This window comes from Podarcis muralis, chromosome 12 (genome assembly GCF_964188315.1).
Source record: "Podarcis muralis chromosome 12, rPodMur119.hap1.1, whole genome shotgun sequence".
Lineage (NCBI taxonomy): Eukaryota > Metazoa > Chordata > Lepidosauria > Squamata > Lacertidae > Podarcis > Podarcis muralis.
Window position 1 is genome coordinate 25,047,963 of NC_135666.1, and position 23,772 is coordinate 25,071,734.

At 42.7% G+C, this 23,772-nt stretch overlaps 1 protein-coding gene across 1 annotated transcript in view; it reads right to left on the bottom strand.

Moving 5' to 3' along the window:
• The window catches only part of LOC114607716 (macrophage mannose receptor 1-like), a 59,511-nt gene that overhangs the window by 20,798 nt on the left and 14,941 nt on the right, over positions 1–23,772 (bottom strand). The window contains exons 6-19 of the mRNA XM_028751140.2: positions 21,106–21,249; positions 18,036–18,218; positions 16,644–16,801; positions 15,496–15,609; positions 13,795–13,910; positions 12,557–12,705; positions 12,244–12,443; positions 11,074–11,195; positions 8,726–8,810; positions 7,614–7,752; positions 6,964–6,999; positions 5,003–5,172; positions 3,188–3,255; positions 703–803 (exon numbers count right to left, since the gene is read on the bottom strand). Of these exons, the coding sequence (XP_028606973.2) occupies positions 703–803; positions 3,188–3,255; positions 5,003–5,172; positions 6,964–6,999; positions 7,614–7,752; positions 8,726–8,810; positions 11,074–11,195; positions 12,244–12,443; positions 12,557–12,705; positions 13,795–13,910; positions 15,496–15,609; positions 16,644–16,801; positions 18,036–18,218; positions 21,106–21,249 (1,785 nt within the window). The remainder of the gene's footprint in view (positions 1–702; positions 804–3,187; positions 3,256–5,002; positions 5,173–6,963; positions 7,000–7,613; positions 7,753–8,725; positions 8,811–11,073; positions 11,196–12,243; positions 12,444–12,556; positions 12,706–13,794; positions 13,911–15,495; positions 15,610–16,643; positions 16,802–18,035; positions 18,219–21,105; positions 21,250–23,772) is intronic.

Consider the following 23,772-nt stretch of genomic DNA (forward strand, 5'->3'; position numbering starts at 1 on the left):
GAAGCTCCGGCTTCCCCTGCCCCTGCCCCAGCCCCAGCCCCGCGGCTGGGGGGGGGAATAATTTTTTTCATTCATTTTTCCCCAAAAAAAGGAGGTGCGCCCTATGGGCCAGTGCACCCTATAGGGCGAAAAATACGGTATATGTCTGTATAGCATCTCCCCAAATCTCTTTTGTTGTATACACTTGCTTATGTGATACAAATATAATGCCCATCCACATGGTAGTTTAGTGTGGATTTGCAGCTGCCTTGATTTTTTGGGCGTCACCCACTTGGCGTCTTCCCCATTCAACTGGCAGCCTGTTTCTCCATACTCCACATTGGATCACCTGCGTGTAGCCAGAGGGTGCGGGGTGGGTGGGGCAGCACACAATATTGTGCAACTATCTGTTTTATGTTTGTTTTTGGAACAAGTTCTGTTAGTAAAGATTTTGAATCATATTTTTGGATTGGACTCTTTTTTTTATTTCAAGAAGAGCCAGTTTATATTCACCCTCTTGCTTCAAAATGAGCAATATTAATAACTGCAATATGTTGTGTTCAAAGCAAGGTAATGGCCTTCAGTGTATATTCAGACCGAATAGTTATCATGACTAAAGGTTCAGTGTGTAGTAGTTAACTATATATAAATTAATTTTTGCGCCACTATCAGGCACACACATTCTCAGATTTTTTTAAAAGAATGATAATATTTTCTACTTGCCTGTTCCATAATACATGACGACACAATTTTCATCCTCGTTTGAAAAGTTGGGTTCATTGGGTGCCCAGGCTTCATAGGTAACTGGAGTTCCATTCAACCAGCTAGAGGAAATGATATGACAGTATTGGACAGAACAAAGTCATAGCTTTTTCATTTATACTGCATATTTTTACAACGGTTTTCAGGTTTTTTTGGAGCTCCGTGGCCAAAGAACACCAAGTTAATAAAACAGTTTTGCTGTTGACCTTAGTGTTCTATCAGCACTGTCAGATTTTCTTTTTGAGGACACAACATTAAATATATCCAGCAGTATTGCTGAAATAATGGAGCCAAAATGGCTCTGAAAACAATCATTATCATTAAAGATTGAGATGCTATTAAAGCAGAGCAAATTGCCCATTGCTTTCCTTAATATCATTTTTTTATCACCACAAGGTTATTTGGATTTTATGCCTGAGGCAAGAAAACTTTTTCTTTAAGATAATGCATAAACTAATATTAATAGATAACATTATCTCAATTATGAAGCTTAACAAAATTTGTGATTACGCTATCCACTTCTTCTCAGTGATTATGAACCATAAACTGTCCATAGAAGAAAAGGCAATAGGGCGCACTGATTCAAATCAGGGCAATTTAAATCTGCATTTAAAAAAACACCCAAGCATTAAATCAAGTGCCTGACTGATATGTCATCAGGGGTGTCAACTTGAATAAGACACTGGGGGAGGCAGGTAAGCCCTGCCTCATATAATACATTACATGATGTATTATATGAGGCAGGGGCAGCAGTGAGGGAGAAGTGAAGGTGGCTTGTGGCGGTGGTGGTGTGGTGGGGAGAAGTAAGGTCGGTCATGCCTTCTTTTTGCTCCTTAGTTGGCTGGAATGGAGAAAAGGATGGATGTTCCAGGTGTGGGAGAAAGTGACAACTATCAGCCAGGATTTGTTCTCAGTCTCTTCCAGCGGCATCATAAAGGGCTGCCATTGGGAGAGGGAGACTGTCTTTGCTTCAGTATTCAGGGTGTGGCTGGGAGCAGAGCAAAATACGAGCAAGAACTAAGGACACATCACATCCAAGCTATATACAACATCTAGGATTCAGGCAGATAGGGCAGTGCCCTCTTCCTCAACGGATAAAGAAGGCATTTATTTATTTTACATGTATACAGCACACCACCTTTTCCTCTGTGGAGCTCAAGATGGTGTACATAGTTCTCCCTTATCTGTTTTATCATGACAACAACCTAGTGAGATGCATTGGGCTGAGAAATAGTGACTGGCCCACTGAGCTTCTTGGCTGAGAGGAGATTCAGCTCTGGCCTCCAAGCCCATAGTCCAGTCATAGGCAAACTCCGGCCCTCCAGATGTTTGGGACTACAATTTCCATCATCCCTGACCACTGGTCCTGTTAGCTAGGGATGATGGGAATTGTAGTCCCAAACATCTGGTGGCTGGAGTTTGCCTATGCCTCCCATAGTCCAACACTCCAACCATTGCACCATACCAGTTACAAGGAGAAAGGAGTGCTGTGCCCTCAGAAGGCTTGGAGGAAATAGATGACCCTCGGGGTTCCTTTCCAACTCTAAAATTCTACAATTCCATGATTCTAGAGCGCAGTAAGTTTGTCATTGGGAAGGTGGTGCCTGCAGTCTTAATAAAGTTGGGGGAGACAAAGGAGTTGTGGCAGCATAGTAAATTTTAAGAATGTATTTTTACATTGTTGTAACCTACCTGGGGACCTTATGGTGGAGGTATGCGATAAGTAAGTAAGTAAACCATAGAAGGTATATTTTGAGATCTGTTAGACCCAGTGTTGAGTCAGAGCAGAGAGGGGGGAAGGGTTAAAAAAGGTAAAGGACCCCTGGATGGTAAGTCTAGTCAAAGGTGACTATGGGTGTGGCACTCATCTTGCTTTTCAGGCGAAGGGAGCTGGTGTTTGTCCACAGACAGCTTTCTGGGTCATGTGGCCAGCATGACTAAACCACTTCTGGTGTAATGGAACACAGTGATGAGTGGAAAGAGTGCACAGAAACACTGTTTACCTTCTCACCACAGCGGTACCTATTTATCTACTTACACTGGCATGCTTTCGAACAGCTAGGTTGGCCGAAGTTGGGACAGAGCAATGAGAACTCAACACTATCACGTGGATTTGAACCGCCGACCTTCCACTCGGCAAGTCCAAGAGGCTCAGTGGTTTAGACCAGTGTTTCCCAACCTTGGGCCTCCAGCTGTTTTTGAACTACAATTCCCATCATCCCTGACCACTGGTCTTGCTAGCTACGGATGATGGGAGTTGTAGTCCAAAAACAGCTGGAGGCCCAAGGTTGGGAAACACTGGTTTAGACCACAGTGCTACCCGCGTCCCTTCTAGGCAAAGGAAGGTTATCCAGTGATGAAAATGACAACTGCTATTTTGGGCACAAGAACTAAAAATCTGATTTCCACTTTTTGTTGGTTTGTTTGTTTACTTGTGTTTACTTACCGGTAACTTTTTTCAAAATCCACAGTTAAACCAATATAATGGTTATAATGACTGCGATAAAGCTGATTCTACAACAAACAAAGAAAAATGGGAAGTAAATGCAACAATAAAGCAATCACATATTCTCCAGGGCAAGATAATTCAGCTGTCCCATAGGAAGTGCAGAATCAGGCAAGACAGAAAGAGGTTTGTAATTACGAACATAGCATGTCCATGCTGTTTAAAAATAAAATTAAAGCTTTTCAATTAAAACAAATTAAAACCTGTTAGTTACAATGAGGGTAAGCACAGAAGAAAGTTTTTTTAAAAAATGTTTCCATTTTAGCTGGTTATTTGAAGATTTCTATTTTCTATATAACTCAGTAACATTGCACCCCACTCCACCAGCTTCCAGGCCATAATATAGCACGGTGTTTACCTAATCTGTTGTTCATTTAGTGAATTTGTCATTCTTAGTGAAGACAAAGAAGAGGAAAAGTAACAAATGACATAAAAGGAGAAAATAAAGAGGAAAGCAATAATAATAATAATAATAATAATAATAATAATAATCATAATAGTTTTTAAATTTATATTCCACCCATCTTGCTGGGTTTCCCTAGCCACTCTGGGCAGCTTATAACATATATAAAATCACAAAAAGCATAAAACATTGGAAAAGAAAATATCCTATATGAGCAACAAACAAACCAATAAATTAATAAAAACCAACAGCAGCAGCAATAATAAGCAATTTACAGTTATACCCAAATTAAAATAACCACCAACCAACTAAACATTTAACCAACTAGAAGAGGGAAGGGATAAGAAGGGGCTAGAAAGAAGTTTTCATAATGGGTGAAGAGAACGGTAGAAAGGGTGGTTGGGCAGGTGAAGACAGAAGGTGAAACTCTGAGTGATAAGCCCACCATACTTTCAAGAGAGGCCCCATAGAATCTATTGAGAAGTTTCTGCTCTTCCCAAACATTTGATGGCATATTACCAGAACCATCAAGTTTCTTAGAAAACGATTTCTGCATGGCATTTTTAACTCTGGTGGAATTAAAATTACATGCTTAGTCACAAAAATAAATACTGAAACAACTATTTTTAGGTTTTGAAAGAACCCGGTGTGCTGGAAAGTAGTTCAATATAGCCCCAGAAAATGCCAGCTCCAACAGGAATGGAAAATATAACTTCTTGTGAGACCTAACAAGAGGAGCATAATCAGAAACTGTTTGATGGGCACTGTACCTCACTTCCTGTTAAATTTCTTCCCATGTGGTTGGACGGATTGAGATAATTGCGAGCACAAGCAATGCCTGGAAAGTCTAGTACTAGATTTGGCATTTATCACACAACCTGGTCAGCCCATTCAGGAATCCTATTTCCATACCTGTGTGGACCCCTGATCACATGGAAACTATTATCAGCATATTGCTGTGGCTGTGAATCATGCCTGAATTGTAACAATTATTTGGGGGGGTGGGGTGATGGTGAGAGGAATATATGTAGATTTCTATTTGGCAAGTCTCACTTCCCCATCAGTGCCTTGTTTTACAATGGAAGCATATGACCACAAAGGCTCAAATTAGGTCTTTTAGGCTATAATCTTCTACAGACTTATTTGAAAGTAAGACCCATTGAAGTCAAGAGACTTACTTCTCCGCAGACATGCATAGGATTGCACTAATTATCTCTGCAAGCTTCGGTGACACCATGCAGAAGAAAATGTTCGTCAGGCAACAAAATGGCTATTATCAAACAATGTATCTGGCTCTTTTTAAAACCCAGCTATATTTGATTAAGAAAGCATATGTTCCATATATTTCTTACGTATTTCCACAAAAACTGTCTTTCACTTTCACTTTCAATGACCACAAGATCTGCATGTTGCTTCTTGCAGAATTCCCATGCTCTTTCTGCAGATGAACTCGCATTGCTGAAATAGTACTCGCTCTCATTATACAAAATCCAGCCATTTTCAATTCTTGTAAATTCATATTCTGCAAAAGAAAGCATATTTTTATTTATTTGATTTCAAATATTTCTCAGCTACCCTTCATCAAAAGATTTTGAAGAGGTATATAAACATGTGAATAACATTAATTCACAGAACAAGCGATCCAGCTAAGCAACTTCAGTGATCTTAATGAGGACCCTCCTACTTTAGACAGATACATTATTTCAGTTTTGAAACTTACAAGGACTCCCCACCACCACCACCACCACACTCCCCTTTTCTACTCCATGCTTTATTCCTGTTCACATTCAACTAAAAACAAAACAGTTTGGTTACTCCGATAAAATATTTCAAAAGTAAAATATGAAAAGAGCACCTAGAACCATGGACATATATTTCCCAAGGGAAAAAAAAGTTGGTTCAGTGGTGATGATAACAGCATTATTTGGGGGGGGGGGACATGAGCTAAAATGCAAGTATGCAAGACACTGCGTTTTTAAAGGTACTGTCTTATGATTTCACATAAGGTAGCTGGTAAAGCACCAGTGGTCCTTTGAGGGGCAAGGTGCATGAGAGGTTTAGTAGTAGTTTGGATGCTTTTGGAGAGAACTGATTTTCTTGGCCTTTTCAGTCTGGGTTTTGGACCAGATATGAAACAGAATCAGCCTTCATCCCCATGATGGGCGATCTTTTTGTGGAGAAGGGCAGTGGGGTTGTAACATCATCACTCTTGAACTTATTTCAGTGGGGCTTAATTCTGGGTCGACATACTTAGTACAGTCGTACCTTGGTTGCAGAACGGAATGTGTTCCGAGAGTCCATTCGGCTTCTGGAACCATTCGAAAACCAAGGCGTGGCTTACGATTGGCTGCAGGAGCTTCCTTCAGCCAATTGGAAGCTGGGGAAGCCACACCAGACATTTGACTTCCAAAAATCATTGGAAAACCAGAACACTCACTTCCGTATTGCGATTGTTCGCGAGCCAAAACGTTCAGCGACTAAGCCTTTCAAATTCCAAGGTATCACTGTACTGAGATGACATCTCTCTTGCTCTCACTCACACTCAGTAGTTGCCTAGTACAACTAAACTTCAGGCAAGCAGGTGGTTTTTCTGAAGCTGGAGAACCACATTCTGCCAGTGTGTGTGCTAATTTGTGTGTATCAAGCTGTTAAATTGTGCACTGGTAGTGCAGCCTGGAAAAAAAGTGGAGGGACAATCCTACACTCCAAAGCGGTACAATCTTCTTAGCCTAGCCATTGAAAATGCAAAAATAATAAAGGGGCGGGGGAGGAGAAGTTATAAGAATATGATGTACAGCAGTTAGGGAGGTCTGACACTCAGGAACATAGGGGGTGCCTAAGCCAAACCACTGGTCCTCCTAACTGAGTACTGTCAATACCGCCAGGCTGTAATCTCCAGGGTTTCAGTCAGGGATGTCTCCCAGTCCTACCTGGAGATATGGAGGACCTGGCACCTCCCTCATGCAAATCAGATGCTCTATAACTAAGATACAGTCCCTCCCCAATTATATGTAATCCAAGCAAGCAAGCCCAGGTTAGGAAGCAGCTGCCGCTGGCTCCTGACAGAATTTCCAATGGATGAAAAGAAACTGATGGGGTGGCTCCTCCTCTCTCACTTTCCCTGGGGCTACTTAAACTTGTGTGACCTGAGGGAAGGCAGAGTTGAACAAGCCCAAGCCAGCGAGCACTTGCATCTTTGGCAGAACCATCAATGGCCCAAGAGAGCTGATAAGGCAGCCCCAGCCCCACTTTCCATGGTGCTGCTTAAAAGAGGCATGCATGACCCAAGGAAAGGTGGAATCACCCAACATACCAAAACCAACGACTGGATCTTTTTTCACTGTTACACCTGAAAAACAAAACACATTAATTATAATGGACCCTAGCGTAATTTCTATTTTCTTACATCGTTTCATATTGCAAACAGGAGTACATAAAAATTAAAGTGTCATTTATAGCATATGACATTTCTGTAATTCTGACAGAATAATGCGACAGAACAATCAGTGGCTTCTGTATTCACAAAGAGTTTGATGCACTAGATCCCTCGTTCTCATCAAAATGGAACACAGGGGGATCCCCACTTACACTGGGGTTTTGTTCCCGGCTACCGTGTGCGTCGCTGGGATGAACATGAGTGGGGATTTCCCTGTTCTGCCCACACCTTGTACTGCTCCTGCCCCTTTTGGTGCCAAAAAGGGCACACATGTCAGCGGGAGCATGCATGCTCATCATGTGCAAGTGGGGAGACACCTGTACTTCATATCTCATAATATGAAAGCCAAGGATCTGAACTCTGCAACATTCTTAATGACAGCTAAATGTATTTCACATTATTATTATTTCCTCCTCTGAAAAGTTAGGCATGTAATAAACATGTTAAAATGCCAGGTTTCAGCAGAGCAGCAAAAAGCCTGTTCACTTTGCTTAATGAACTAGTGTTAGATTAAAAGGGTACCTTACCTCTCTTTATTTGGCAAACCCAATTCTTAAAAAGTTCACACCAGTCATAACTCGGCCACAGACTATAGACATACATGGCTCTGCATCCCGTGTCTTCATAGTAACGATCACCACCATAAAAATGCATTTCAAAGTCTACCTACAGTGGGAATAAAGATTTCTTACTCTTTCTAAAAAAAAAAAAAAAAAGCTTTAGCGGTAATATACAGAAAAGGAGACAGACTTATGTTGCAGTCTTTGAAAGATTTGTACACATGTGTGCATGTGCATATGTAGAGAGAGAGATGGGCTGTCATTTGTTTATTAATATTGTGTTGATCCTATAGGTTATTATAAAGAATCAGTTCTGTTCACTGTAAGTTATCTAGATGACTGGCCCTGTGGCCCATGCCTTTGGCTTTCTAACTACAAGCGAGTTGAGGGAGGGGCCCCCACCCATTTTTCCTCTAATGCCAAACCACTTCCTTTGTTACTGGGATGGCCAGTTACCTTACCAAGAAGCTAGCCTGGCTGTTCCAGGAATCTGAATCATTGCTTATATTTTAACACTTGTTGGTTCCAGGAGTGCAGCCTACCTGCCCACATACTCAAAACAACATAAACCAGGCAGTCAACGTGTTCTCTCCTGCTCCAGTATCCTTGTTTTTGAAATAAAAAAATGTTCATTGAAACATATAAAAACAAATCTAATCCAAGCAGCAACTCTTCAGCACTGGTGGAAGAAGAGGGGGCGGTGGGAGCGCATTACCCCCAGCAGCGCGATCCTGGTGGGGTGCCTACCTGACCCGCGCTGGGTGCTGCACCCCGCGGGCGGCGCGCCACGGCCCCAGGATGCATGCCACGCTCCTCTGGGCAGTGCACAATGTTCCCGGGACGTGTGCCATGCCCCCAGGATGTCAGCCAGCCACGCCCCCGTCTGCTCTCCACCCCCCATTGCTGGAGCATGAAGCTCCGCCACTGCTTTGTAGTAACTGTCGTAAGTGTTGAATCTAAAAATGAGATTACAAGCAAATCATGTTTATAAAAACTGAAATTTCCAGTGACTTAAAATCGAAAACACTGCTATGGGATCTGTCAAAGTTCAGTTCGAGAATAAGAGGTAATTTACTTACAGGAGATCCATCACTCCAAGTATATCCTTTATTGGGTGCCAACTCACTGAAACCAGTCCAATAATCATCATAATTTTTCCTAATTCTAAAATATATAACAATAAATATACAGAGATCAGAAAATTGCAAACAGAGTATGGCGGTAGATACAGTTGGTGTTTTAAACTTCATGGTACAGACCACTCCCCATTTACACAAGGGATACATTCCAAGGCACCATACCTTTAAGTAAAACCATGTTATTGAACACCATTGAAAAAGCCTGTAAACACCCTCCAAAACCTCTGGGAACCTTTTTTTTTATATAAAAACAGCAGACCACTGAACTCTGCCACAATTGCTCCCTCCAAACCTCCATTCTCAAACTCCAACTCTCCACTGGCCTCAAAGGTCAATGCAAAGGCTGCTGGGATTGCCCTTGGAAAAGCTAATGAGATTGCTATGTGCTGTTTTTGTGCCATTTTTGCACTCTTTGGGGCTGTTTTTGTGCTTTGTCGTGCCACTTACGGGTTTGCAGCAACGCGTGTCAATGGGAAGTTGTCTGTATTGTGACTAGCTTGATATTCTTTAGAAAAATAGCATAAATGAATCTATCACCAGTTCATACATTTAATTTTTGGTACAGTATCAGATTTCTGGAGCGGGTGTGCTGTTTGGAGCAGGAACTGTGTGTGTCTAATTTCTGCTCACATGGTCAATTCTTAAGCACACCTGGATTTCAAACTAAGTTATTGGTTCTGTATAGGTGACCACATTATAATCCAGGTGTCCCCAGTCTTCTGCAGCCCATGAGTTCATTTATACATTTGATAAAACTTTCTCCTTTTGCTTCCCAGAAGCCCCCCTCAGAACAAAGCTAACTATGTGACAATGTAGTGCCTTCTAGGAAAATCGGTAGCTCCCAGCTGCTGGTCACTGGGATGAATGTTCAAGAAGTGGTGGGATAAGATGAAATATGGGAGGAGCCAGCATCAGCTCTTACTTTTAGTAAAGCTTGGCAAAGTGGAGACTCAAAGCAGTGGCATAGCGTTAGTTGTTGGCGCCCGGGGCAGGCAAGCCACTGATGATGCCGGAGCGCCCCCACCCCAGACAAGCAGGGCCATGCTGCTTTTCCACCCACATAACCATCACCCTACAAGTGAGCCTCGCTCTTACTGGACATGCACACAACCCTATGCACATGGTTCATTTATGGAAACAGGAGGTGCTCTTGGAAAGTGTGGGGCAGTAGGAAAAGTTACCACCTCAACATATAGCAAGTTGTGTTTCCTTTACAATCGTATCTTGGTTTTTCAAACAGCTTACCGTATTTTTCGCCCTATAGGACGCACCGTCCCATAAGGCGCACCTAGTTTTTTTGGGGGGAAATAAAGGGGGGAAAGTATTCTCCCCCCCCCCCCGGCGTGGGGCTGGGGTGGGGGAAGCCCGAGCTTCCCTAGCCCCCAGAACAGGCAACTCTCCGCAAGCCGTGGGAGCCCAGCCCCGGGCTCCTGTGCCTTGTGGAGAGGTGCGCAAAGTCTGGGCGCGCTGAACTCAGCGCACCCAGCCTTCGGCATGCAGGCAACTCTCTGCAAGCAGCGAGAGCCCAGCGCCAGGCTCCCCACCTTGCGGAGAGCTGCGCAAAGCCTGTGCACGCTGATTTCAGTGCGCCCAGCCTTCGGCATGCAGGCAACTCTCCACAAGCAGCAGGAGCCCGGCGCGGGCTCCCACGGCTTGCGGAGATCTGCGCGAAGCCTGGAGAGCGAGAGGGGTCGGTGCGCACCGACCCCTCTCGTTCTCCAGGCTTCAGCGAAAGCCTGCATTCGCCCCATAGGACGCACACACATTTCCCCTTCATTTTTGGAGGGGGAAAAGTGCGTCCTATGGGGTGAAAAATACGGTAGTTCTCGAATGTTTTGGCTCCCAAATGCCACAAACCCGGAAGTGACTGTTCCGGTTTGCAAACTATTTTAGGAAGCCAAACTTCCGACGGGGCTTCCGCAGCTTCTGACTGGCTGTAGGAGCTTCCTGCAGCCAATCAGAAGCCGCACTTTGGTTTCTGAACGTTGTGGAAGTTGAACGGACTTCCGGAATGGATTCTGTTCGACTTCCAAGGTACAACTGCATTGTAAGATAGTTACACACAAACTGCAGCTACAGAACTTGTGCAAAGAGAGAGGGGCGTGAGGGAAGTGAGTGAGAGGCCGGCCATTTTAGTACATGCATTTCAGAGGAGAGAGGTGTTTGGGTTCACACCTTGGTTCAGGAAGTGTCAATTGGGAGGTTCACAAGAAAAAAATGCAAATGTCTTCCCCAACCCTTTTTGATACTGAGACAAAGTGAAGGAAATACCATTTAATGAAACTCACAATTCCGTTATAACATTTCTTTCGTTTTCACTGTGAATAGAAGCTAGGTCTCCTCCAATTGCTCTACAAAAATCTTGCGCTTCGAACCAAGATTTCCTGTTCTTTGTTTCTTTGTAATAGGCCTAAATGCATATAAATACAATTGCATATTGGTAATAACAAATCTTGCAAAATTCATTCACAGTGAGATCTTGTGTGGTTTGCATGAACACCTATTTGGCATTTAACAATGGTGGCTAATGACCAAAGCAGACATGGCATAATTGTACATGTTTTTAAAATGTACGGAAATAGCTTTGTGCAGGAGGCTCCCACTGATGCCAGTTTGAACTTTCCTCCCAACATTTTGTCCCTCCCACCAGCTGCCCTTCCTCCTGCCTTTGCACAAGGAACTCCCAGACTGGTGGTTCTTGAGAGAGCAGGTAACACAGGGAAGCACAAATCTCTCTGTGTTTCCATCTGAAAGTCCTGGATAAACTGCACAAGCACAGTCTCTCTTCTACAGAAGGTCAGAAGGTTGCTTCTTCTGCTCTAATGCCAGTTCTGTAAGTCCATTTTGATCTACTGCAAACCTACCAGAGATCTACCTTCCACCCTCCCCATCTATAAAACTTTTAATAAGCAATTGAATATTGACAGTTCAAATAAATCATGGAACCAAACCCCACTATAAAAAGAGTAACGATAAAAAAACCTGCACTGAGCAGTAACACTGAAATTAAAACGGACATACAGTACTGAAATATGTATCCATCCTTGTTTTGAAACAAGCAAGAACTGGCACTGAAATTGACTCAAGAAATGGTATAAAGGTAAAGGTAAAGGTACCCCTGACCGTTAGGTCCAGTCGCAGACGACTCTGGGGTTGCGGCGCTCATCTCGCTCTATAGGCCGAGGGAGCCGGCGTTTGTCTGCAGACAGCTTCTGGGTCATGTGGCGAATCAGAGCAGCACACAGAAACGTCGTTTACCTTCCCGCCAGAGTGGTACCTATTTATTTACTTGCACTTTAGCGTGCTTTCGAACTGCCAGGTGGGTAGAATCTGGGGCCGAACAATGGGAGCTCACCCCATCACGGGAATTCGAACCACCGACCTTCTGATTGGCAAGCCCTAGGCTCTGTGGTTTAGACCATAGCGCCACCTGCATCCTCAAGAAATGGTATACCTACCTTAAAACACACATGTCTAGTACTGCTTGGATGCCATTCATTTGGACATGCAGGCAGAGGAGTTGGTTTGGGAGCAGGAGTTGTTGTCAAACCTTCTGCCCATCGTTTGCAGATGAAGGCTGCCTTCTCCTCACAGTTCACAACATCCCACAATCCAGCTGCAGTCCCAGTTCTCATGGCAACACAGCCGGGTTGTCGCCCTTTTGGAAGTACAAGAAAAGTTCAGCTGAGCCTTGTTCTTCACAGATATTCAAAACAATTGGAGAAAGCCTTTGTGAAATACCATTCCTGATGGACTTCAGGCAATACCTACCAGGCATTCCTGAGTTCCAGTGGGTGAACAGAACACCGTCTCCATTTGTCCAGTTGAATATCCCTGGTTGCTCTACATCTGAAAGGCCGATCCAGAAATATTTTTCAGAACGAAGTCCAACTAGACTAGTCAGGAAGGCCTGTTCATATCTGTGGAGAAGAATATGTAATCAATTCTTTTGAATTATTTTTAATTTCCTATATATTAAAACTAAATTGATGGACTACCACAGGACAGTTCTCTTCCTGTTGAAGTACAGAGCCTAGCAGGACAACGGAGAGGTCACAGTGGAGAAAGGGAAGTGTTTAAACCAATAGACCCACGATCACTAAGCAATATGCCTGCATTTTGCATCTATCTATACAATTCAGTCTACAGCAATTTTACAAGTGAAAAACAAAAAATACAAGTGCATCCAGAGCAAATAACTGAAGCAGAAGAATCTCAGCCCAGGCTGCACATTAGGCGACATGTGTAACATACATACAGGATAGGATTAAGGATTTTAGAAGGAATTCTAGAAAACATCCACTCACTTGAGAGAGAAAAACAATGGATTTGAAAGTCTCCCCACCACCCAGGGACAATATAGGCAGCAACCATTATAGGCACAGCCAATATGTGTGCGACTGTGCATGCATGCATCACGTTGAACCTGGAAGTGACCCAAACCCCATACAAAAATGGGCAGAACAGGGTGGGGGCAGAGGAGAATGAGGTGTTTGCAGGCTTTTTCAGTGGTGTTTCAAATATATGTAATTTCACTTAGACACACAGTGCCCCGTGTAAACTGGGAGTTGCATGTAATGAAATCAGTGACAAGGAGTGCAAGGTCCATGCAGTGCAGAAGTTTCAGGAAAGTGAGGCAAGCCACAGATTGCAAATCAAGTAGGAAATTGACAAGAAACATAGAGCAGCTAATTCAAGAAAGTAGCTTAGTCACAGGCTACAGGTCAAATCTTAATATTCATTATGTGACAAAGAAATATAGCAATTACACATTTCACTCACATAAAACACATATGGTTGTTAGTCCTGTTCACAATAGAGTAGACCCATTGAAATTAATGAGCACGTATAATTTATGTCCATCAGCAAGTTTAATGTGAGCAAACCTTAGCTGGAAACAACCCATAGTCACAAGAAAAGTAATCATTGCTCTTTCATGTCCAGCAAAGGGAAGAAGAAAGGAATATAGTATATGCCCTCCAAACAGCAAGACCATTTAGTTTTGATACCTGTTTTCCACAGAAGTCAAAGATCCGTGATTTGCTGCACATGATGTCTTTGCTTCTGAAAATGTTGCAGATGTTTGTTCAATTAAGTAACAGTAGAAACCATGCCTTCTCCAGCCCTGTTGACATAGAAGAACCAACAACCATATGTTACCACAATATTACCAGGATGGAGACATTGCGTTTATTTTAATGGTGCTGCTGAACATTTACTGAGATGAGAATCACATCCACCACTAGACATCATAGAACTTATACAGAGTTCTCCTATATGTTGCCAGGGACAATGATGTCATCACCCCTAACAGTGCACGAACTCGCAGTGCTTCTTTTTTATTGGATAGGACAATGAATCAGAGACCTTCAGCATTGTTGCCAGTAATTTGCTACCCCAACCAATGTGACAATCTTTATTATTTTTTGCCCTTTTGGAAATGGCAGTAGTGTGAAACCAAAAAGTGAAAACAGAACAATCCTGATATATAACTAAGGGATAAAGTAGAAACTTTACATTTAAATACCTTAACAATGAAAGACTGATAAAGAGCCTTGAATGTACACATAGAGGCTCCAAGGCATATGCATAAGCTTCCCTTGTCCAATACTTTTCTCTGACTTAGGAAATGCTCCATGTATTCAATAGAGGATCTTCAAATGCACGCAGGGCGCTATCTGAATCGCAAAACGTTTTGTGTGGAATTCACTAGGGACAAATGTAAGGTTCTGCACTTAGGCAGAAAGAACCAGCTGCACCAATATAAGACAGGGGACACCTGGATTGTCAGTAGTACATGTGAAAAGCATCTAGGGGTCTTAGTAGACTACAAGCTTAACATGAGTCAACAATGTGATACAGCAAAAAGAAAGAAAGAAAGAAAGAAAGAAAGAAAGAAAGAAAGAAAGAAAGAAAGAAAGAAAAGAAAAGAAATAAGCTAATGCTATTCTAGGTTGCATCAACAGAGGTATAGTGTCCAGATAAAAGGAAGTTACAGCACTGCTCTATTCTGCCTTGGTCAGACCACACCTGGAATCCTGTGTCCAATTCTGGGCACCACAATTTGAGAAGCATATTGGCCAGCTGGAATGTGTGCAGAGGAGGGTGACCAAGATGATCAAGGGTCTGGAAACCAAGCCTTATGAAGAATGGTTGAGGGAGCTGGGTATTTTTAGCCAGGGAAAGAGGAGATACGATATCAAATACCTCTCTGCAAGGTATCTGTGCTGGTCTCCAAGGTATCAAATGCTAAGCTTAATCAAATTTACTTGGAACCAAGGAAGCTTCACATCTGGATTATAGCCAGTAACCACACTTCAAATTGAGCCCTCATGTGCTTATGGAAGTGTGTGTTCTTTGGGGTTGTCATAGAATCATAGAATTGTACAGTTGGAAGGGACCCAAAGGGTCATTTAGCCAACTCCCTGCAATGCAGGAATCTCAATTAAAGCATCCATGACAGATGGCCATCCAACCTCTGCTTAAAAACCTTCAATGAAGGATAGTCCACCATCTCCCAAGGGAGCCCATGGTCTAACAGCTCTTACTGTCAGACATTATTCTTGATCTCCATTCTTATAATCAGAATACAGGTCCTGCCCTCCAGAGCAGGAGAAAACAAGCTTGCCCATCTTCCATGTGACAGCCCTTTAGATATTTGAGGTATTTGATATCGCATCTCCTCTTTTCCTGGTTGACTTTATACTTACTTTTTGGCAATTTGGATCAGCAATTTCAGGTTCTTCAGAAATAATTGCCAAAGGTGCTCTTTTACAGATGTAACCAAGTTCCTCTTCACAAAAATTATCTGCCCAGTATCCATTCTGTAGATGGAAAGGGAAAGAAATGCGTATCTCAATGGAGGGTAGACTATCTTTACACTTTCTCATTTTCTTGATGCAAAGTTTCTATTGTTGCACAAGGGGGACAGCTGTACAAAATGCCCATTACATATGCACTGCTCTGAATTCTACAGCCTCTTCAATAATGCATTTCTATACTGAGAAAAAAGAATAAGTTGTGAGACTGTGAGTGGTGGTGCAGATAACGAGCTAAAATGGCACTCTACCCCCGGCCTAAACCAATAATACCAAGAAAAAAGGATTAGAGAGAGATTTATTTCAAGCCTGTTAACAATAAACAAAGTCAGGTTTCAGCCTGCAAAAAATTGGTAGCATTTGAAAATATATTTCTATCCCAATTGGAGAACTCAAGGTGAGGTGGCCTAATTCCCACCTTTGTAGACGTTTCAAATATAAAATTCAGATTTCTATTATCTTGTCTTTAAAAATGCATTGTTTAGGTTTGTTTGCAGATCATGCATATTATTTTACTTTGCAAAATGTATTCTTTGATTTATTTTTACTAATTGTGTAATTTATTTTAATTTTTCTAATTATGGGAAGGTACTCTTAGTGATGCCCAGAAGCATCACCACCAGAGTGATGGCACAATCATATCTGCTAGAAGCTTCCTCTTTAAAAAAGAAAAAGAAAGAAGGCGAGATTCTCAAGAAGATCATTTTTCATGTAGTGGTATGGAAACAATGCTAATTATGACTAACAATGGATGGGATGCAAATCACTGTCTCCTTACACCCCTAGTTCTCCTAGAATTGCAATGTATACAATTAGCTTTCAACAAGAGCAGCTGGCATGGTGGGGAGGGTCTTGTGGAGTCACTCAGCTTACACCAGTTATGCTGCTTACCTGGACAGTACAAGGACAGTGTAGGAAAGTTTGGTGTGCACTAGTACAGCTGTGGGAGTGTCAGATTAGCTGTCAGTATATTTGTTTGGTCTTTCACACAAAGACGAATCCAAGGGAAATACATCTCTATTAGCGTTCCTTATTTTTACCTCCCCATTCATGAATACGCAGTCGTTTTGCACATCATTTATGTGTGTGGGTTTTCCTTTCTGCCACTTGGTGAGTCTCACTGTCGATCCATCACTCCATTCAAAATACATCTGAGTCTTCCGGTCATTCAGTCCTATCCATAGACTATCCTCCGGCTCTAAGAACACAAATTCATCACATTATTTACTCCCTGACTTTAGTTACAAAGAACTCGGGCGTGGAACAGGATCCTGTGCTACACTGCTCTGTGGGGTACAAATGGGGAATTAGCACCCAATTGGACACGTTAATGTCCCCTCAGTGGAGGGGAACCGTTTTCAGCCAAAGATCCAGAATATCTTGCGAGGAGCATTGCCAGTTGTGGGTTGGGCCAAAAACATGAGTGGGTGGAGCAATGCTACATTTCAGTCACACATAACTTATGGGCTTTTGCACACCCATGTGCAGTGAGCCCCCCTGTGGAAGGTAGCGGCAAGTGATGGCAGGAGGAACAAAGATGCCACAACAACTTTGGGGGATTAAAAATTAGCCAGAATTTTATTGATTACAGATGTAGTTAGGCTTAGGCACTGGCTGTGTATTGGCTAGGAGAAGGCTGAAGTTAGTGCAAGGTCATGCCTGAGGTTAAGGGCCACCTCAAGATGTGGGTCAACTAAGGTGGCCTGCCCTGGGCTGCAATTGGAAGTTATATGGCCCAGCTGCTCCCCACTTGGCTTCAGGAAAGAACTTAAATTCTGACCACTTTTCCAGGATACCCTGAGATATCGCACCTGCTTGTGGTCGGGGTAGTCCACCATGCCAGCCCGCACCCGAAGACAGACTAAAGATTCTACCCAATACCTTATTTGCTGAAAGTTGTGATGATTACTATTAGGAAGACAGAAACCCCAAACAGGCCAAATTTGTTTGCAGGCAAATTCCTTCCCAGTCCCTAATACAGTGACCATTTTGAACAACAAAACATAAGAAGAGCCTGCTGGATCAGGCCATTGATCCATCTAGTCCAGCATCCTGTTTTCACAGTGGCCAACAAGATGCCTCTGGGAAACCAGCAAGCAGGATTTGAGCACAAGAGCAAACTCTCCCCTCCTGTGGCTTCCAGCAACTGGTATTCAGAAGCATTGCTGCCTCCAACTGTGGAGGCAGAGAATAGCCATCATGGCTCATAGCCATCAATAGTCCTCTTTCCCACTAATTTGTTTAATCCTCTTTTAAAACCATCCAAGTTTGTGGCCATCACTGCCTCCTTTGGGAGCGAGTTCCATAAATAACTCTGAGCTGCCTGAAGAAGTCCTTTCTTCTATCTGTCCTGAATCTTCAAAAACTCTCTTCCCCTTTATCTCACACATATCTTGGATACCAGGAGAACGGAACTTTCTGGATATACTTACGGTAGCCTAGCTGAGAAATGATGAAGCTGTGTTCTTCAATGTTGTGTATACTTATTAAGTCTCCACCTTCCTTTCGACAGGATGATAGTGCCTGCGGCCACGTCTTGAGGTGTCTGTAAAGGCGGTAACAGTGGCCTTCATATGCAGCCCAGCCATCTGAACATTTAATAGGCTTTGACCTACCTAAAAAGAGAAAAATCATGTTTAAGATAGCATGACTGGATGGATTTCCTTAAAAAAACAATAACTGCATGCTCAGGTGCACTGAGCTCACTGCCTGGTGCCTTGCATTCATGATTATTATTTTAAAAAAACAACAACCAGGGCTATGTCCTTGGATCAAAACAGGCCACAACTTTATTGATTACAGGTGTAAATGAATTTGGCTCAGGCATTGGGTGATTCCCTTTTCAGTCAGCCCGTCTGCTGACTGCTGGTGATGGGGTCGATTCTGAGATAGGAATGCCCTATGACTTACACCAAATAGGAGCACCCCATCAGAATCGCTACCTAGGGGAGTGCTATGGTCCTTAAACCCCATCTGGGCTTATGAGCACCTCTCTTAGGATACCTTTAACAGGGTACCCCAATTTCCTGGAAGGCAAACCCAAAGAACAGCACCCCTTTTGATTAATTACTATGGATCCTACCCAATGCCTTAACTGCTACATCTTCTGACGATCATTGGGAAGCTCCAAAAGCCTGACATTGGCAGCATTTGAAGGTATCACCTCTCAGACTTCTCTTCTCTGGGCTAAACACACCCAACTTCCTCAACTGTTCCTCATAAAGTGTGGTTTACAGACACTTGATCATATTGATTGCCATCCTCTGCACATGTTTCAGCATATCAGTATGCTTAAATTGTGGCGCCCAGAACTGGACACAGTATTCCATTCCAGTTGTGGTCTGACCAAGGCAGAATAGAGTGACCCAATTACTTCCATTGGTCTGGACACCATACATCTGCTGGTACAGCCTAGAATTGCATTAACTTTTTTTTGCTGTTGCCTCATACTGTTGACTCATGTTAAGCTTGTTGTCTATTAAGACCCCTAGATCCTATTCACATGCACTGCTGTCAAGCCAGGTTCTATTTGTGAATCTGGTTATTCTTGGCTAAGTGTCCCTGTTGAAATTCATTTTGTTAGTTTTGGTCCAGTTCTCCAATCTGTTAAGGTCCTTTTGTATTCTGATTTTAACTTTTGCAGTATCATCTACCCCTCACAGTTTGATTTCATCTGCAAATTTGATAAACATCCCCTCAATTCCTTCATCCAAGCCCAAGGCAGAACTCTGTGGCACCACACTTGTTGAAGGCAACCTGCTCTCTCTCACACATATACACACGGTCCTTGGAAATTATGTATTGTCAATTAATCCAATGACAGAATTTGGGACTGAGACAAACGTCATGTATGATGCAGAAGGGGACTTCACACAGCCCCTTTACTGGGGGTCTACCAGACTTAACCCTAGCAACTCATGGGGCTCCCTCATCCCAGGAAAGTTGTTGAACAGATCCTAGGTTTGTACCAGGTCATGAGGAAGCACTATCATTAGCTGTACTTCAAAGTCCTGCTCAGTGTTGAAAATAGCTGCAACCGCAGAGGGTGCACCACAAGTGGCCAAAGCTTCTGAGGAAGAGGCTTCTGGTAAGACCCTCCCCCCTTCTGCAACCACTTCAAAACCCAGTTGAGGTAACAAAATGGTGGTGAGCCAAGTCTACAAGATCTGAGGTGGGACAGGGAAGTGGGGTCTCTCTCCCCCTGTGAGGCATGTTTTATGAATTTGCACAGCTCAGCCAAGTGTAGTGAGTGGGAGTGGCAGGCCATCTGAGGAGTCCACCCTTTACTGCAGGAAATTGTGAAATTAAATCTGAAGACATCCTTCCACTTGCACAAGATCTTGAGCAAGCAGGAGCACAAGGAAAAGTCATAGAACATATAAACTTTTATAGCATGGCATAAACTTGCAATCATATATTCTCAGCAGTCCTAGCAGATAGTTTCCTCAGAGGCAGGCTTTGGAAATATGGCACCCTGAGCGAGGACAAAAACATTATTTATTTATTTATTTATTTATTTATTTATTTATTTAGTTAGTTAGTTAGTTAGTTAGTTCCCCCTTGGCTCAGTGCCCTGTGCGGAGAAATTGCCCACACCACCCTAATTCTGGTTCTGCTTTCCTCCTCCTCACGGTTCTTTGCATACAACTCACACCTTTTCAATGACTTGACTGATAATAATTATAAACCACATTCATAAGGATCACAAAGGTTTACACAAAAATGTAATAATCACAAAGTTAGGTGTAGGGGGAAGACTGTTTGAGCTTTGTACAGGAGTTCCAATATATTTCTTTCTTTTCTATAATTCCAATTTTTCCCCCCACGATTGAATTCTAGATTATATCCATCCCATGGAAATCTACTCATGCACTGACCATATGTGGTCCAGGTTCCTGTAACATATGCCTTTTTAGACCACGCCTTACATCTTTAAAAAGGTAAAGGTACCCCTGCCCGTACGGGCCAGTCTTGCCAGACTCTAGGGTTGTGCGCTCATCTCACTCTATAGGCCGGGAGCCAGTGCTGTCCGGAGACACTTCCGGGTCACGTGGCCAGCGTGACATCGCTGCTCTGGCAAGCCAGGGCAGCACACGGAACACCGTTTACCTTCCCGCTAGAAAGCGGTCCCTATTTATCTACTTGCACCCGAAGGTGCTTTCGAACTGCTAGGTTGGCAGGCGCTGGGACCGAACGACAGGAGCGCACCCCGCCACAGGGATTCGAACCGCCGACCTTTCGATCGGCAAGTCCTAGGTGCTGAGGCTTTAACCCACAGCGCCACCTGCGTCCTCTTACATCTTTACCGATATATAACTTATTCTTAGCTACTGATAAAATATCCTCCAGCATCTGAGTCTAATAAAATGCTTCACATTACATACAGATAACAAAACCTCCATTACTAGAGAAAAGTTTTAAGAAATATTGGACACTGACACACTCCATAAGTTATGATACAACAATATAAAGGTAAACTTCATTCCCAGTGCAGCATCCTACCTGAAGAAATAACAGAAGTATCTAATGAAGAATTTTCTCTCTTGCAAATGTACCCAATGTTATCTTGACACTTTTTATTCTGCCATTTGCCATTTTCAGACTGCATTGATCCACAGATCTTTTCTGTTTCTGGAGATGGGCTACCTTTAAGAAAGAGCGAGAAAAACTGTAATTATTTTTTTGCTTTGTACTAACATAGCAACACTGTAATTATTATATATTTCAAGATGTTGCTTACAAGATTTTAAATACCAATACACTTTACTGATTTATTAAAGCATGTATATACAGCCCTTTTATGGAATGGGTAAGGCTTGTGTTGTTATTGTTGACATCTGTCTGTCTTGAGAGACAATAAAGTGCGGGTCGGAGTGAAACAATACAAACTTAAAGCGTTCGCAGATGACCTAGTTTTGACATTACAGGAGCCAGAATCTAGTACGAAAAGAGTACTACAACTGATCCAGGATTTTGGTCGAGTGGCGGGATTTAAGCTAAATAAACAAAAAACTAAGGTTTTGGGGAAAAACCTGACAGATACTGAGTCGGAACGGTTTCAGAGAGAGACAGAATTAACTGTGGTTAAGAAAGTGAAATACCTAGGGGTAAACATAACAGCAAAAAATCTGAGTCTATTCAAAGATAACTATGAAAAATGTTGGTTGGAAATCAAGAGAGATTTGGATAGTTGGTCAAAATTAAAACTTTCACTGTTAGGCCGAATAGCTGCCATTAAGATGAATGTATTGCCAAAAATGTTATTTTTGTTTCAGACTTTGCAGATTGTAGACAAAATGGAGTGCTTCAGGAAGTGGCAGAAAGATATTTCTAAATTTGTCTGGCAGGGCAAAAAGCCCAGAATTAAGTTTAAGATACTAACGGATGCGAAAGAAAGAGGGGGCTTTGCCCTGCCAGACTTAAAGTTGTACTACGAAGCCGCAGCTTTCTGCTGGCTAAAAGACTGGCTACTTCTTGAGGACACGGACGTATTGGATTTGGAAGGTTTTAACAATACATTTGGGTGGCATGCATACTTATGGTATGATAAGGCTAAGGCGAATAAGGCCTTTAAGAACCATATTGTCAGGAAAGCAGTATTTAATGTCTGGACAAGATACAAAGACTTACTGGAGAATAAAACTCCGAGGTGGCTGTCACCCCTGGAGGCTAAGGCCCGAAAAAGAGCCAATATGGAGGCCAACTGGCCAAAGTATTGGGAAATATTAGAAAGAAATGGAGACAATTGGAAATTGCAGAGTTTAGAGAAAATGAAAGATAAAGTGCGAGACTGGTTACACTATGCTCAGATTAAAGAAGTGTTTAAGAATGATAAAAAGTTAGGATTCCAGGTGGAGAAATCGAAGTTAGAAACAGAACTGTTAGAACCTAAGACTAAAGTACTTTCAAAAATGTATAATTTGCTGCTGAAATGGAACACACAAGACGAAATGGTTAAACCGGCAATGATAAAGTGGGCACAGGATATTGGACATAATATTATGTTTGAGGATTGGGAAAGGTTGTGGACCACCGGGCTGAACTTCACTGCATGTAATGCTCTGAAGGAAAACGTAATGAAAATGATATATAGATGGTACATGACCCCAGTTAAATTGGCTAAAATATACCGTTCGTCTGATAATAAATGTTGGAAATGTAAGGAAAATGAAGGAACATTCTTTCACCTCTGGTGGACTTGCCCTAGAGTGAGGACCTTCTGGGAGATGATATATAACGAGTTAAAAAAGGTGTTTAAGTATACCTTTACCAAGAAACCAGAGGCCTTCCTCCTGGGCATTGTCGGCCAGAATGTGTTAAAGAAGGATAGAATATTTTTCATGTATGCAACAACGGCAGCAAGAATATTGATCGCCAAGAATTGGAAGACTCAAGATCTACCCACACTGGAAGAATGGCAGATGCAGCTGATGGAATATATGCAACTAGCTGAGATGACCGGCAGAATCCGAGACCTGGGAGAAGAAAGAGTCGAGGAAGACTGGAAGAAGTTTAAGATCTATCTACAAAAGTACTGTAATTTGGTTGAATGTTGATAGGGATGCCAGAGCAGAAATAATTGTCTATCACCAAACTAGATTTAAACCTAATATTTTAATGACTGAACTTAAGATTATGAACAAGATGATAATTTGCTTGGATATAATTTTATAACGATGTAAGTGAGGGCGGGAGGTGTGAGGGAGTCCAAAGTATTATTGAAAAGATGCTAAATAACCAATGTTCCTTTATTAAATATGCATTGTATTGGAAAATCTTAATAAAAACATTTATAAAAAAAAAGAGAGACAATAAAGTGCGCCTCTGGGGATGAACTCAAACAGCTGCAGTAACAGCACCAAAATTACCTCCTCGTGGTGCAAGCCTGGACAGTGTGTCTGGAAGTCCTGGGCTACCCAGATGACAAGACCCCACTCTTGGCCTTACTGGTGTGGTTCAAAAGAAAGCAGAGAAATACGTGTGACACTAGTTTGGCTGCAGGAGTTCCTGGAAGGGGGTGTATAAGGTGCCACCAGTGACGCAGCAAGCTGATCAGCTGCCTGTGGGACAGGGCGAGCTGGAGCAGGACGCTCTACGGGGCCTCCGAGAAGTCTGCCTGCCTCCTCCCACTCAGCCGACCTACAGCTGAGGGGGAGGCAGCGGGCGGAC